A 17,009-nucleotide genomic window follows, 5' to 3' on the forward strand; every position below is an offset into this window, starting at 1 on the left:
CAGCTGGGCTGTTTTGTGAAAGGTGTGAGCTACAGGATAGAATAAGCTCTGTAATTTATTCCTGTCACAGAAAACTTGAATATTAGCTAGATCACAACAGGAAACCAGCCATTCAAAAGTAATACAATCAAACATTTTGTTCAGTCCAAACATACCTGCAGAAGGGAAAACAATTCCAGCTGTCTTCCAATCTGGAGAAGCCACAGAGTTTTTTGTATTCCGGGCATGAGTACCTGATGTACTACTGTCTCCAGGACAAAAAGGTTTTGGTTTGAACATCAAGCATTTCTAATTTGGTTTCAGTTAAAAGGCAGTAGCACTCCTCCCTAGGAAAGAAGGGTGCTGGGGCATTGTCCCCAAATGAAAAGCAGGCAGGGCACCCCAATGGCAGAACCCAGGAATGCCTTGGACACCTTCTTCTGTGACCTCACTACCATCAGGGGATGAGGCCACCAGGAAGGCATCTGACTACTCAGGACCACCTTATTCCATCTGCTGAAATATAGAAAAGCCATGCCAAATGAGGGTTGAGAAATGAATGTACATGAAGGATTCCAGCATTGCTGAGAAGTGGATATGAGTGTCCATGTACAGGTTTAAATGTTTTGTAAGGAATGTAATCAGAATAGGAGTATTGAAATCACCCTATGGGTGAGGGACACAGAATGAGAAGAAGAAATAATGAACTCACTTTGAATTGTTTTAAAAGGGCCAGGCATGGTAGCTCCCACCTGTAATCTCAGAACTTTGGGAGACCAAGGCAGGAGAATCACTTGAAGCCAGGAGTTCAAAACCAGCCTGGTCAACATAGTGAGACCCTGTCTCTACAAAATAAAAATTAAAAAATTAACCAGCTGTGGTGGTAAACACCTGTAGTCTCAGCCACTTGGGAAGCTGAGGTGGGAGGACTGCTTGAGCCCAGAAGGTCAAGGATGCAATGAGCTATGATTGTGCCACTGCACTCCAGCCTGGGTGATAGGGTAAGACCCTGTCTCTAAATAAACAAACAAACAAACAAATAGGAGCCAGGCACAGTGGCTCACCCCTGTAATCCCAGCACTTTGGGAGGCTGAGGCAGGTGGATCACTTGAGGTCAGGAATCCTAGACCAGCCTGGCCAACATGCTGAAATCTCGTCTCTACTGAAAAAATAACAAAGATTAGCCAGGCTTGGTGGAGAGCACCTATAATCCCAGCTACTTGGGAGGATGAGTCAGGAGAATCACTTGAATCTGGGAGGCAGAGGTTGCAGTGAGCTGAGATTGAGCCACTGCACTCCAGCCTGGGTGACACAGCGAGACCATGTCTCAAGAAAAAAAATAGGAGAGGCTGTTTAAATTAAGATATATTTCTTATAAGTAATTGAAGCCACGAGTAAGAGTGGCTTAGGTAATTTTGTTATTTACTGTTTCACAAAACAGTAAAAAGGGTGATAGGAGGTTTCAAGGCTGGTCCAGCCATGTAACAGTATATTCAAATCCCAAGTTTCTTTTTCCTTTTACCTCTTCCATTATCAGAATATTGGATTTTTGGTTCCTCCTTGTGCTTGTTGCCTCATGGTCACAAGATGGCTGCCACTGTTCCAAGGATCATATCCATACAGAACTGTTTGAAGGCAGGGTACAATGAGGTATGCCTGGCAGAGACACTCTTTTCACAAACCTCACACTTAGCAAGGAGGAAAAAGTATTTCTCTACAAGACTCCAACAGACATTTCTTTGTTTCATTAACTAAACTGGGCCATTTGGTCATTTTGAGCTGCAGGGGAGTCTGGGAAGCCAAGTATGTGGTTTTCCCAACTTCTATCATTGGAAGTGGGTAAGGGCTTGGAATGACTTTGGTAGATAGCTAAGAGTATCTGATATGGAGATAAATAAATGTGTGGCCAAAAATATAAAAATAAAAATTCTTCCCATTGGGCCAAAGAAAAGGTTTTAGAATATAGCTACAGTTTTAGTAAAAAGAAAGTTTCTAATATTGAATAAAGGCCTGTGTATGTGTGCATATATATAATATATATACATATGTACATATATGTATGTATATATATGTGTGTATATATATGTGTATATATATATACATGTGTGTATATACATATATATACCCACACACAGGGCAGCTTCAAAATTCTGTATTCTTCTAACCCAGTTTACCCCAGGGAAAAATCGTGGACATGTACAAAGTCATAGATATGTGTATGTGTATATATATACACACATATATGTCTACATGTACATGTACATATATGTGTATATATGTATATACACACACACACATATGCACTACTACTACAACATCCTGCTCTGCCAGGCACTGAGGTCAATTACAGAGTTGGTCTGGAGAAAAGAATGACCCTCTTTCCTTTGTGTTACCCTCTTTGTGCTTTGTACCCCAACAGACCAAGTTTTGTGAAACTACTCTTCAGTTCTACCTGGCAAGGTCTCTCTAATGCCATCCATGCTCCATTCAGAATCTTTGCCCCATCCCATCACTTAGGGTTCACCCCCCTCAGTTCTGCCTCCTTCCCCAGTTTTGATTCTGTCTGAGGGGAACCTATGCATAGAAACTTTGGTTGAGCCACCATCGCAGTTTTCTCCACATACCCAACCATGCCCAAATCCGTGGGTAGGGCCTAGTCTCAAACTGAGCTCTGTATTGCAAATAATAACCAGTTTGAATTCTACTCATTGCAAGGAGACGCTTTAAAGACAGAGGGGCAGCAAGTCTGCACCCTCAAGCTATCAATCCAGTTGAGGGGACAGCAGGATGAGATCTACCGGGACCGGGGGCTTTTCTGAGCAGTGACATACTGCGCTGCTCAAGTTATTTGACTTTGCCATTTGTAGAATGAAATACGAATTGTTCCTTATTAGGGCTTGTGATTTGTTCATTAGCCTTAAAAGAAAATGTTCATGATAACAGCAACAAATGATGTTAAACCTACACAGATAATTAAGGTAAACAGAATGTCAATTGCTCCTAATGCTGTCAGCAGAGTAAAGCTATCTTATTTGTTAAGGAAACACAAGAATATATTTCCCAGCCAACTACAATGCTAGATACTAAGAATACTTAGAAATTTATGCTAAAAATGTGCACAGCCAGTCTGCAAGATGGAACTGAAAACCTACACAATGAAGAAATTGTTAAAGGTGATATATCAGGAAGCCATTAGCTTGGCTTTAGAAGACTTCTTAATTTTAAGGCCCCTCTAAGCTAATGGAAATGTTCCAGCATAGAGTTGAAATTTTAGTACTAAATAGAAGCTTTGAGATAATAGCTTCAATTATTGAGTGCTTACTGTGTGCTGGGTGCTATTTGAAGTGTTCCACATATTTATATAATACAAGAAGTCCATACTACTGTTCTTCGCAGTTCACAGATCATGAACTCCAGGCACAGACAACTAATTTGTCAAAGTCACCCAGCCGGCAAGTGGAAAGCTAGGATTTGAACCCCAGCAGTTTGGCTGTAAAGCCTGTGCTCTTCCACATCTCACAGTGCAGAGTCCCACATCTTGAGGCAACCCACTGTCTATGGGTTGCCAGTGAGTTACCTGGGTCAAGATAGATTTAGGTTTCATAGGATGCAGCATCATCTCATGACCCCCTCTCTCCCAGGAAATCTGCTCTCCAGACCTGATTGTGCAAACACCCGCATCTTGTCCTGACCAGAGATACTGCCCTCCTCACACTGAGAAGGGCAACTCCACATACCCAGGGCCAAAGGACCTCACATGACCCATTCTGGGACAACAGACAGGCGCTAGTGCATCCTGCTCTATCTCCAACTCTTCTCAGAATAGGCCGGAGGATTAGTGCTGTCTGACATTTCTGACCCTCCCCTCTCCACCCAACTGGTGGATTGGCAAATATCAAAGTCACAGGTATTCATGACTAGTCCAAGCCACCTGATACTTCGAAAAGGTGTGTGGTTTTGTCGGTTGTTTCATAACTGCTTGGGATCCGTTTATGGGAAGAGGCTCTTCCTCTTTCAGTTGGGACCAAAACGACAGTTTCCCCTTAATATCATCCCTTAGACTTTCATCTTTGTACAGCCAGTCAGGGGAAAATTCCTCCAAGGGCTCCTTTATGAGTTTGCCATTCTAAAGGGCCAGGGCTGAGCACATATATCTTCTGTGTCCAAAGGTATCTCTCCTGCCAGACACCAAGCTCCTCTGGAAACAGAATCTTCTGTCTTGAAAAATCTGCATCCTCAGTTCCCTCCGTGAAGGAGCAGGCTCTGAGAAACCAGTGGTTCAAGGGCTCCACCATGAGGAAAGCAGGAAACAAGCCCTCAAGCAAGACATTTCTGTCATTTTCAAAAGCAGGTGCTACTCACAGGAAGGCCAAGCCCAGAGATGGGGAATGGGGACCAGGGGAGCAGCCAGGTCATGGCTCTGGCCTGTCTGGTGAGGAAAGGGACTCGGCACAGTGTCTCTCCTGTCCCCTCATCTTCCCTGCCTTTTGCTTCTCCTGGCCCCAGAGAAGGCAGAAGGCCACAGCAGCTTCTGATGGCTTTCTCCCCACTCCATGCAGGGCACATGGGGGCTACTGACTCTGGGCTCTACATTGGTAGCAGCTGGAGACGCTAAAGCTACTCTTCCCTCTCGGATAATTAGATGCAATTAGCTTTGCTAAATTCTCCCATCAGCCCTGCCCACTAAAGTCCTCACTGACTGTTATAGCATTGCCTACCAGCTGCTGCAGTGTCTGACCCTCACATCTGCTGGCTTCTCCCCTGGAGCCAGATCACTCCTGCAGCTACCAGCTCTCACCACCCACACCCCCATCCCAGGCCACCAACCTTTTGAGATGGGTTGGAACTCTGTGCCAATTAGAGGTGACTGGGGGATTCTGGGGAAAGCATAAGCTTTGGTATCAGTTAGAACTGGGACAGAAATCTGGATCTATCTGTATCACTTTAAACAAGGAACAGAACTGCTCTGAAACTCATCTCGAAAATGAGAGAAATGTTTTATTTCCTTTTCTCGTTTATGTGTCGACCCCACTCTGCGGGCAGACATTGTGTCTGTCTTGCTCATGGTTTTATCTCCAGTACCTAACACAGTGCCTGGCACTTAAAAGATAATAAATATTTGTGGAGGGAAGGAGGAAAAAGATATTTTCCCAATAGGATTAAGAGCACTAAATGAGATAACATGTGTAAGAATCTGGGTTACACATGTTCAATAAATGATGGTTTCTAACCACCAGCTTATTTTGATTACATGACACCAGTCCTCTCGATTCAATTAATTATGATTGTCACCTCATCCATTCATTCACTGAAGAAATACTGAACATCTGCTACAAGTCACGCAGGACAATAAAAATGTAAAGAGCATGGTCCCTACCTTAAACTGGCTCAATTACAATTTCAGTACACCATATGCCACAGCAGTCATAAGTACAGAGAGCCATGAGCACACAGAGACTAGCCAGGAAGGAAAGCAGGAGCAGGGAAAAATCTGGAGGTGGAAAAAACTTTCTATGTTGAACTCTGGTGCCCATTGACAAAGCTGAGTCCCTGGAAATGAGTAGATGATGAATTTTATCACACACAAAAGATATGCTTGGAATAATTTTTTACCAATCTCTTTCCTCAGAGATGTATCTGGATGTTGCCGTTAGCTGGTTAGACTCTGTCTCTTGGAGAACTGTATGAAGGGCAGTCCAAGTTCTCTGAGACTTTTGGCTCCGATAGACCCAAACCCCCAGACAGCAGGAATTAGAAACAGGTGCTATGTATGGTCTGTGTATTAGTCCGTTCTCGCACTGCTATAAAGAAACTGAGACTGGGTAATTTATAAAGAAAAGAGGTTTAATTGACTCACAGTTCCTCAGGCTGTACAGGTAGCATGGCTCGGGAAGCCTCAGGAAACTTTCAATCACCGCGGAAGGTGAAGGGGAAGCAGGCATGTCTTTCATGGCCGGAGTAGGAGGCAGAGAGCAAAGCGGGAAGTGCTACACACTTTTAAACAATCAAATCTCGTGAGAACTCACTCACTATCATGAGAACAGCAAGGAGGAAGTTGGCCCCCTTGATCCAATCACTTCCCAACAGGCCCCTCCTCTAACTGGAGATTACAATTCAACATGAGATTTGGGCGGGTCCACAAATCCGAAACATATCAGTCTGGAATTTAAATAAATTGAAGCAAGCATATCTTTATTTGCCACCACTTTATTACCCTAAGTTCTGGGCAAGACTTCTTGGAAAACTCCTCTAAACCCTTTGAGCAGCACCTAACATTTTACACAGTAGACCGCATGATGTGTTCTCAGGTTTCCAAAATTTGTCATATGCAACCACTGGCTGGACATGCCATTGTGAGTTTCACCTGTAATACTTCTTTTCTTAAAGCTTTTAAATTTCTTTTTTACTTTAAAAAAAAAAAACTTTTCAAGGTCAGGCGTGGTGGCTCATGCTTGTAACGGCAGCACTTTGGAAGGCCAAGGTGGGCAGATCACTTGAGGTCAGGAGTTCGAGACCAGCTGGCCAACATGGTGAAACCCTGTCTCTACTAAAAATACAAAAAATTAGCCAGGCATGGTGGCATGCACCTGCAATTCCAGCTACTTGGGAGGCTGAGGCAGGAGAATCACTTGAACCTGGGAAGCAGAGAGCCGGGATCAGTGAGCCGAGATCACACCACTGCACTCCAGACTGGGCGAAAGAGCAAGACTCCATCTCAAAAAAAAAAAAACTTTAAAGAAGGTTTTTCAAATGTATGCAAACAAGTATCAACTGCCCTTGCAGTCCCGATGTCTTCAAACATTATTGCCATTCCAGTCATGAACTGATGCTCAAACACAATTCTCAGCAAGCCGTGACACATGACCTTGAGATGGACAAATGCAGCTCTAAACTGACACCTGCCAATGGAGCGTGTTATGGAGGGTGTGTAGGTCTAAGGGATCATATCCCACCAAAAATTGTCTTGACTTCCACCAGCTGTAACAATAGAAATTTAGTTGCATTCAGTGAAAGGATGGTGCAATGTAAACCATGATGCCTGAGTTGGGGTCATGCCTCTACCCCTTACTAGTTGTGTGACTTTGGACAAGAAACTTAACTTCTCTGAGTTTCAAGTCCCAAATATCATTGTTATCATAATAATAATATTATTATGACAGCAATTTCTCATAAAATTGGTGAGCCAATGAAATGATTGCAATGGTATGACTGCAAAATCACCTTGTAAACCCTAAAGTATGTATAAATATTTATTAATTTCTGAGATCAGATGATATCGGGTGCGTTCAGGGTGGTATGGCCGTAGACTATTAATTTCCTGAGAAATAAATCGTCGAGATACAGTGAAGCTTACACTTTTACTGTCAGAACTTGGACATTATCATTATTGATGAGAGACTATAAAGAACATAGCCTCTGACCATTACTGGGACAATTGAGTAAGCGACTGGAGAATACTTCTCACCCCTTCTTTCTATGATGTGTAAACATGCTAAGCTGGAGAAATGATCAGAGAACAGGAGATATGGTTGTGAGAGTTGGCACAGGAGCAGAAAGCCCAGATGCGCAATGAGTGCTATCCTGCCATAAACACATCACCTAGCAAGGTCCCATAAAACCAGGACAACTCTTTCCTTCACATGGTGGATCTTCACTGCACCTCAACTCAGCCAGTTTTAACAAGTCAGTACCACCCCCAGCTATCTACAGTTGCCTCACCATAGTCCTGATAGTGCTGTACATGGCCCCATTCCTGACCCAGCCTCACTTGTCTATCCCTCCCAAATGCTGGCCCTGAGCCTTTGGTAAACCCTGCTCCAAAAGCAGTCAGTCAGTGCCTCCCTCTACTGGCCTTATGTTACCTGAAACAGGGCATTGCCCTGGGAACTCTTCCCATGTCGCCTTCGGAAAGAAAGCTTTTATTTTCTCACACCCCATGGACCTCTCAGGTATGTGGGGAAAGTTGCACTGGGGTCTTCTGATCCCACGGACACCTCTAGACCATAGACACCCCATTCTTTTGTTACAACCCTGCTCTTTTAAGACTCACAACTCAGCTATATCTCCCTCTCCTACTCCTCATCTTGTCCTCCTGATAGTACCTCTCTTTCACTAAAGACTTAAACACTTGGCTCTCAGGATCCACCCAAGATGCAAAACCCTGGACTCAGCTCCCTGATGTTCTCATCACTAATGAGCCCACCCGCTTTCCCAGCATCAAACCCCAGCCTCCTTCTCCCACACTTACCATGTTCTGAATCACCAATTCTAGCACCTCACTCTGACCACAATCTCCTCCCCTTCCAGAGCACTTGTTCACCTACTCCCCCCACCACAGTTCTTAGACTTAATCAAGACCCCCAAGTCCTCTCACTCATCTACTTTCTCCCAATCCATGAGCCTGTTCTCTTCACGTCTCTCTAGCCAGCTAAGATTCCAGAGTCCATCATATTACTAGTAGTGGCATTCCTATTAATATCCCTCATCTACATTTTACCTCATCTACATTTTACCATACATACATACATTTTACCATACATAGAAAAATCCAGGAAAATTCCGTTTTGAATGCAACAATCCAGTTTTTACATATTTGTACCCTAGCTGCTGCTAGAGAAAAAACATACACTAAGGTAAACTGAATCTACTATGATCTCCATCCTCCACAATTGTTTCTTCACACCTTCCCTTGCTGCCCCTACCCCCACTTCCCAAGGAGGTGACCTTATCATCTCTTTCACAGAGAAATTAAGTCAACAAAAACAAGTTTACAATGTCTCTTCACTAAACTACAGACATACCCCATCATCATCCATTCACCTTCCCTGGCTTCCCTCCTGCTACAATAGGGGAAGTGTATGAGGTCAAGCCCTCCACCTGCACTTTCTCACCTTCTCAGGAGGCTTACATTACCTTCTCACACCCCTCTTCTTACCTTTGCCAAGATTGTCTTAATGAATTCTTATCTCAAGAATTTTTCTCAGTCGGGCACAGTGGCTCACGCCTGTAATCTCAGCACTTTAGGAGGCTGAGTCTGGCAGATCACGAGGTCAAGAGGTAGAGACCATTCTGACTAACATGGTGAAACCCCATCTCTACTAAAAATACAAATTCGCTGGGCGTGGTGGTGCATGCCTGTAGTCCAGCTACTCAGGAGGCTGAGGCAGGAGAACTGCTTGAATCCAGGAGGTGGAGGTTGCAGTGAGCTGAGATCGCGCCACTGCATTCCAGCCTGGCGACAGAGCGAGACTCTGCCTCAAAAAAAAAAGAAAAAGAAAAAAGAAATTTTCTCAATTCCAACCTTATTTTGGGGGTTTACAATCAGCCTGCTTTTTCAGCCCTGCAGGGTACTTAATTTTTTGAGTCTCTTGATTTCCTTTTGTTTTTTCTTACAAACTTACTAATTCTTTCCTGAGCTCATCTCTTTCTTGTAATTCTTTGAGGAAAGTACCAATAATTTCCAACTCTTTGTGACATGTCTTCTATATGTCCTCTGGATCCATTTTCCACCCTACGCCTGGAGGCTGATCTGTAAGGATGGCAACAAGCTCCCTTGCCCTCTTGCGCCTAGTTGGTTTTGGCTAATGGGGAGCCATTGAAGGAGATAGAAGGCAAGAGGAACAAGGTGAGAGTATTTATTTTCTGGCTCCTTCTCAGCAAAGTTGCCTTAGGCTTGCTGTCTCCTCTAAATAAAGATCACATCTTATCCATAATTCTCTCCCTCTGGTTTAACTGCTCCCTGAAGTTTAACTCCTTGAATGCAGGGGTGGTAACAGCCCCGTAATTAATTGGTAGCCCCATGCACTACACTATTTCCTATGCTTTCCTGTCCACAACTTTCTAAATTGTCCTTTTGCCAAACTTCTTTTGAATTACCCTAACTTGAATTGCCATCTGTTTCTTGCTGACCCTGATACTCACATAAATACCATGATTATTTCCACTTACTTTTTTTTTTTCTTCCAGAGATCAACTTCTGTTTTAGAAGTTCTGTCTAGAATCCTTTCGGTTGAAAATCAAGAAACATAATTTGACCTATCTTAGGCCAAAAGTAGCATTTATTACCTTGAAAATGAAACTATGCAAAGAATACAGCTGGGCCTCAGAGAGTTTAGAACTAGGACTCTCTCTAGCTTGTCTTTAGAATAAAAGTAGTTCTCTTTCTTCAGTTTCAACTAGGAAAACCCTAGGTAAGGACCTGGCCCAGTCTGGATCACATGCTTAAGCCTGTGCCCAGACAGAAGCAGTGCCTACTAGCGGATTGGCAGCCCTGGGAGAACCGCATGGTGGGAATGAGAGCAGCAGTCCCCAAAATTAAATGGCTGTTAGTCCCAGATATTTTCAATCACTCCCTGATTGTAATGACTTCCACAGCAGAAAACACACATACGAATTTATATCTACTGCTAACTTCTCAAGTTCTAGATTTGGGGCTCTTATATTGTCAAATTTTTTTATGAACTCTGAGAATATCTCTATGTGTGCAAACTCCACAAAGATATGGTCACCTCTTTGGGAAACGGGGGTAGAGGTAGAGAGAGGAGGTGTGAAAAAGCAATTGTGCACAACGGAGGTCAAGTTTACCAGGAAATTGTAGTCGAATTTCCAGATAGTGCTGAGATAGGGTAATCATGAATTCGTAGAGAATCTAACTGCCTCGTTGTATGACTTTTCTTCTAGCAGCATTTGGCTGCTGGGGTGCAAGTACTGGAAAAACTAAGTTGTTTCATTCAAAACAGACGTGGGAGTTTTTCTAAATTTTTCCGTGTATGGTAAAAAGCAGATAAGGGACAGAGTTGAGGGTACTGGTATGAGTGCTACTACTAGTAATATGATGTTTGTGGAATCTCAGCTGGAAACAAAGAGACATGAAGAGAGGCTTATGGATTGGGAGAAAGGTGAGAGAACTGGGGGTCTCATTTAATGTAAAAACTGTGGTCGGGGTGACAGTTGAACAAACAAGTATGTATTTATCTGCAGACACAAATAGTAAATATATACATTCCTTTATTAGGGTAGCCCTTGCACTTCCTCAAAAAGGAAATGGACAAAATGATGAAGGTACGACAGTTTATTTCAACATACTGAACCAAAAAAATAAGAAAACTAATTTATTTGGAAAAGAAACAAATTCTGTACATGCAGGGTTGGCTTGACTGACGATAATGTATTTCAGCAAAAAAAAAAAAAAAAAAAAAAAAAATTTAGATAGACCACACATAATAAAACTTTCTATGTACACAGTAAATAGTAAATACTTTGGTAAATGACCAGACATTTGAAAAAAATGAAAACAACAGTTGTAAAACAAAGTACGTAAGAATATTGTGACCTTATTTAACTGTACAAAAAGCAATCATTTTCTCCAGCCTTCCATTTTCACTTACATTTTCTTTAACAGGATTAAGCCCCAAATTGAAGGGATTAAATCCTTTCTTCCTAATGCCTCGGGAATATCAGATTCTCTTTCAAATCTTTAACCGTTTACAAAGGAGCAGAGCACTTAAAGGGAAATAGTGGGAAACAAAGAGATTTCAATTCTGTGCCACTCATCCAGATTCTGATGGGGAATATTTCCCAAGTCCACTATCAATTCACTCAACTTGGTTTAAAAACGTAATACCTGATTGTAGGACTAATTTGGTTTTTATTTAGCCCATCTGCAGCTTTAGCATTAAAAATCAGCTCCTGACATTAGCCCTTAGCTCAATATCTACAAATGAAATCTGGGAATTATATGACAGTGATATTAGCATATTTAAATGTAAAATGCAAAATGATTAATTTTTAAATATGCAAACTGCTACATTTTCTCAATAATCAATTCATGCACAAAAAAATGGCAATAGAAAAAGCAGAAAAATACGGATGTTTCTAAATGAGACAATTATAAAAATTTCATATATTAATATCAAGACAAAACTGGGGTCAGCTTACATTGTAAGAAAAACTATTACTGTATATAATTGGACAGCAAAACCTGGTCCTGTCTAAAAGCAATGGATCAAACTGTCTTCTCAAGTCCTTCCTGGCCATATTGCTATGTGCTACAATGAAACATTTTTAATAAATGCAATCTATCATAGAACTACAAGTTTTTATATTCCTAAATAATGAACTTAACTTTATTATAGCAATGATTTAAATACATGTGCTGTAAAAAAGAGAAAACAGTTGTAAACACACTCTTACTTTTTTTCTTTACCTGCAAGATATTTTTAAAAGATTACACAACTTCTTGATTCTTTAAGAACTAAGAACCAAAGTATTGAACATAATAAATAAATGTGCAACCTGGAGGCCTGGAAAAAGAGAATACCAAATAACAAACCAGTGCATTAAAAATCCACTATGTCAGTATTAAGACTTCCTCATCCAAATCCAGTTAGGTTTATTGCTATTATAAATAAGCTTCACATTAAGGCATCAGTCATTACCTACGAAAAAGATTTAGATTCAAAACAAAGGAATATACACTGTACAACTTTTTTTCTTTCATTCTGATGTCATTACAGATATTATCAGTTTTAAATGTTAAGTTTTTGTATGGCAACATATAAATATCTTTAAACATATTACCTGAATATAGTTCAAATGTTTCTCTATATTTTGATACTTTAATTAATGTATATATTTAAAGTATATTCAATTAAATGAGGAAACAGACAAAAGCAAATCAACATAGATGGCAAAGGACTAAATATGAGACATTACAACCTCTAAAAAAAAAATACTGTATAGACAGTGATGATGAGCAGATCTTGGCCAAGTCATTTAACTTCTCTGAGCCTCATTCTTTCCATCTGTAATATTTCAATTACAGTTGCTCTGTCAAGCTGTTTTGAGATCAAATGAGATGATGTAAAAACACCTAGCAAACTGTGAAGCAATGCAAAAATTAATGGTATTATCATAGGCCAAAAGATCTCAAGTTTCTGACAGTCTCTCTAACAAATAAAGTCATGGCCTGCTCCTTTTGCATTCACTTGAGAACTCCCAGTTTTGATTAGATTGTTATGGAAAGAATGGAGCCAAAATTATGCATTCTAAGTTTTAGCATTCAGAACTGTATAAAGTACAGTTTGTTGGGAGTGGGAAACAACTGCTTGAAGGGGTATACAGGACACAAAATAATAATGTATTAAAAATTCAGTAACTAGGCTCAGGCTACCTCTTGATACTTACTAAAAATAAATAGGGGTAGACTTCTCAAAAACCTTAGTTCCCAGCCTTTCATCAGTCTCTTCTAGAGAAACCTCCTTTGCCCTCATTATTGGCTATCATGTAGCATAGTCACATTAAAAGAACTATCTCTTAACAACAGCTCAAGAGTTATAAAACCATAAAGAAACACAGCCAAAGTCAATTGCTGGTACATTATTCAGCCTGGCATAAATTTGAAATGATTCAATAATCCCTACCATGTTCTCCCTTTCTCAGTCCATAAGCCCTTCATCTACGTATAAACGGTTCTGGGCCAGCTTTTTCCAATCTTTGTTCTGAGGAACACTAGCTGGGTGAGATGTTAACAGGTAAAAAACATCTGTGTTAAGTATGTTGGGAATATGCAGGGCGAGATAAATTTATGTACCACACTGAACTGCTCAGTCTTTGATGTACTGACTGTACTTGCTAAACAATGAAGTGTTCAGCATTTCCCAAACTCATCTGACCACAGAATCCCATTTTTCCCCTACAAAATATCTAGAGGGGCTAATAGCTCTTAGAATATTATTTGGAAAATGCTATTCTAGCCTGATTCTAAACATTCCAGGGCTAAATCTGGCAATAGTTATATTTTTATTTTCTGAAGAAGAATCATTTTTCTTACAAGGTCAACTACCACGAAAACCTCCTGGTTTCCACTCCGTAAGTAGGCTTCCCAAAGCAACTAAGAATTAAATTTTCTTTACTACATACTGAGGAATTCAAAGAACTTATTCTCGCGTTAATGAGAATTAAGTTCTTTTTAAGGAGATACTTACATTCTTCCCCTAAGCATTAAAAATACAAAGATCTAATTCTAGATCCTAGGACCTAGAATCACAATTACTTTAAGGAAAAGAAAGTATTTTATTACACCATCACTGCAATTAATATTATCAACGACATGATAATTAGTAGTGGTGCTAACAGTAGTAGTGTTGGTTAAGCATTTATTTTTGCATCCTAATCCTCATATCCACTCTATGAATTTAGGACCTACTATTACTCCCATTTTAAAGACAAGTACACTGAGGTTTACCAAGATTAACTGACTTGCCAAGGGTCACACACTGGAGTAAGGGCAGAACCTTAAACTCATGTCTGACCCCTCACCCCATGCTCTTAACCACATAATGCTATCTTTTATTTCAGTGACAAAAGCGTTTAGGTCACACTCTTGCTGTTAAACAGGAAAATTACATAAATGCAAACTGTGTGGAATAAGTTTTGGATTTCCTTTTGAGCAAATCCCCAGTCCTTTAAAGGATATACTTTAAAATTTTTTTTAAAGCAGAGGAAAATAGACTACTATTTACCAATGACAAGTTTATAGAGTTTTAAAACAAGAGGTTTTTTAAAAATCTGCATCCAAGGTGAAGACGTTATCTGTGGTTTCTGCCATAACTGCAAAACGCTGATACTCCGAAACTCGTTTCTCAAAGAAATTTGTTTTTCCTTCTAAAGAAATGTTTTCCATAAAATCAAAAGGATTTTCTGCCTGAAAAATCTAAAAAGGAAAGAAATATCATTAGACATTCTGAAAAGATCAAATTACATCCCACAAAAAGAGCAAAGATGACCAAAACAGAGGTCAGGTTTCTGGAAACTTGTCTAGTCAGTTACAAGATCCCATCATTCCCCTAAGACCCTGGAGGCACTCAAGGCTGACAAGTCGTAAGATGACCCAAGATCGACCACTAACCTCCTCAAGAAACTCTACTAGCATCTCTGGTATTCTCATAAATAGAAAAAAAACACAACTATTTCAGGAATTGAAATATTTAATACTGCCCAATTGAAAATGTTCTCACAGCTTGAGATATCCAATACACCGTGAGCATTTTTCATAGGTATTACTATTAGTCACACATACATGATACTATAAAATGTTAAATTAGCAACAATCTACTGTGGTTCTAAATATGTTTCTTAGTTAATAAAAGAACAGATAATCAACAAATTGTCATTAAGGGACCATGATCAGGGAAGACACAATAAATGTTATCCATAGTCACTAGATGTCTCCAAATAAAAAGGGGGACTATGCTAACAAGAAGCTTTTTTACTGCTTCAGAATTCAAGAAGCAAGCCCGGGCATGGTGGCTCAAACCTGTAATCCCAGCACTTTGGGAGGCCAAGGTGGGTGGCATCACCTGAAGTCAGGAGTTCGAGACCAGCCTGACTGACATGATGAAACCTGTCTCTACTAAAAATACAAAAATTAGCTGGGCATGGTGGCAGGTTCCTGTAATCTAAGCTACTCAGGAGGCTGAGGCAGGAGAACTGCTTGAACCTGAGAGGCAGAGGTTGCAGTGAGCCGAGATCACACCATTGCACTACAGTCTGGCTGACAGAGCAAGACTCCATCTCAAAAAAAAAAAAAAAGGAATTCAAGAAGCAGACTTGGAGATACAGCTTGATGGAAACTGTGGGATATTTCAGTGATTCACAAGGGTAACAGAAGAGGATTTCTCAATTTAGGAGTATCCCAGCAAAAAATATGAACACCACAGATAAACATATATTCAAGTAACCCAATTTTAAATATGGGCATAGTGTCCAAATAGACAAACTGATACTTCTTTAAAGAAGAATACAAAATGAAAAGATGTTCAACATCACTATCCATTAGAGACATGCAAATCAAGATCACAATGAGATATCACTTCATACCTACTCGGATGGCTATACTTTTTTAAAAGACAGGTAATAAGTGTTGGTGAAGACGTGGAAGAATTGGAACCCTCATACAGGGTGGGAATATATAATTGTGCAGCTGCTTTAGAAAACAGTCTGGAGTTCTACTAATGATTAAACATGGAGTTACCATATGACCCAGCAGTTTTACTCCTAGGTGTATACTTAAGAGATATGAAAACACGTCCACACAAAAATCTGTACATGAACGTTCATAGTAGCATTATTCACAATAGCTCAAAAGAGGAAACAACCTAAATGCCCATCGAATGGATAAATAAAATTTGGTATATCCATACAGTGGAATATTATTTGGTCATATAAAGGAATAAAGCACTGATATATGCTACAACATGAAGGTACCATGAAAACGTTATACTAAGGAAAGAAGAGAACCACAAAAGACCACATACTATTATGATTCCATTTGTATGAAAGAGAATATACAGAAGAGGCAAATCTACAGACACAAAAATTAGATGTAGTGGTTGCCTAAGACAAGGTGGGTAAGGGGAGGAAAGGGGAGTGACTGACTGCTAATAGGGATAGAGTTTCTTTTTGGGGTGATAAAAATGTTCTAAAATAGGTTGTTATGATGGTTGCACAACTCTGTGACTACGCTAAAAACTATTGAATTGTACATTTTAAATGGGTGAATTGCAAGCTATGTGATTTATATCTTTAAATAAAGCTTTAAATATCTATATATCTTTTTTCCAAAACTTCATATGCTGTGTGTGGCTGAGTGAAATTCTATGAAATTCCTCCATCAGAAATTGTATGTAAAAAGTGAGGGAATATTGGAGCTGTGATACACAGCAAGATACAGTGAAAGGGCACTGAACCAATAGTCACAGACTCACTGGATTTTAGAACTGAAGACTTTTCAAAAAATTAGATCTAAGTCATTCACAGCACGGACAAAGTAACCAAGACCAAATTAAATTAAATGGCTTGTTTTTGGTGGTTTTTTTGTTTTTTTTTTTGTTTTTTTTTTTGAGACAGAGTTTCGGTCTCTTTGCCCAGGTTGGAGGGCAATGGCACAATCTTGGCTTACTGCAACCTGCCTCCTGGGTTCAAGCAATTCTCTCACCTCAGCCTCCTGAGTAGCTAGGATTATAGTCACC

General features: G+C 40.3%; 1 protein-coding gene across 1 annotated transcript in view; it reads right to left on the reverse strand.

Moving 5' to 3' along the window:
• Positions 1-10,968: 10,968 nt before the first annotated feature.
• Positions 10,969-17,009, reverse strand: part of RRM2B (ribonucleotide reductase regulatory TP53 inducible subunit M2B) — a 37,040-nt gene continuing 30,999 nt past the window's right edge. The window contains 1 exon segment of the mRNA XM_010354534.2: positions 10,969-14,692. Coding sequence (XP_010352836.1) covers positions 14,540-14,692 — 153 coding nt within the window. The 3' untranslated portion in view covers positions 10,969-14,539.

Source organism: Rhinopithecus roxellana, chromosome 9, assembly GCF_007565055.1.
Source record: "Rhinopithecus roxellana isolate Shanxi Qingling chromosome 9, ASM756505v1, whole genome shotgun sequence".
Taxonomy (NCBI): Eukaryota; Metazoa; Chordata; class Mammalia; order Primates; family Cercopithecidae; genus Rhinopithecus; species Rhinopithecus roxellana.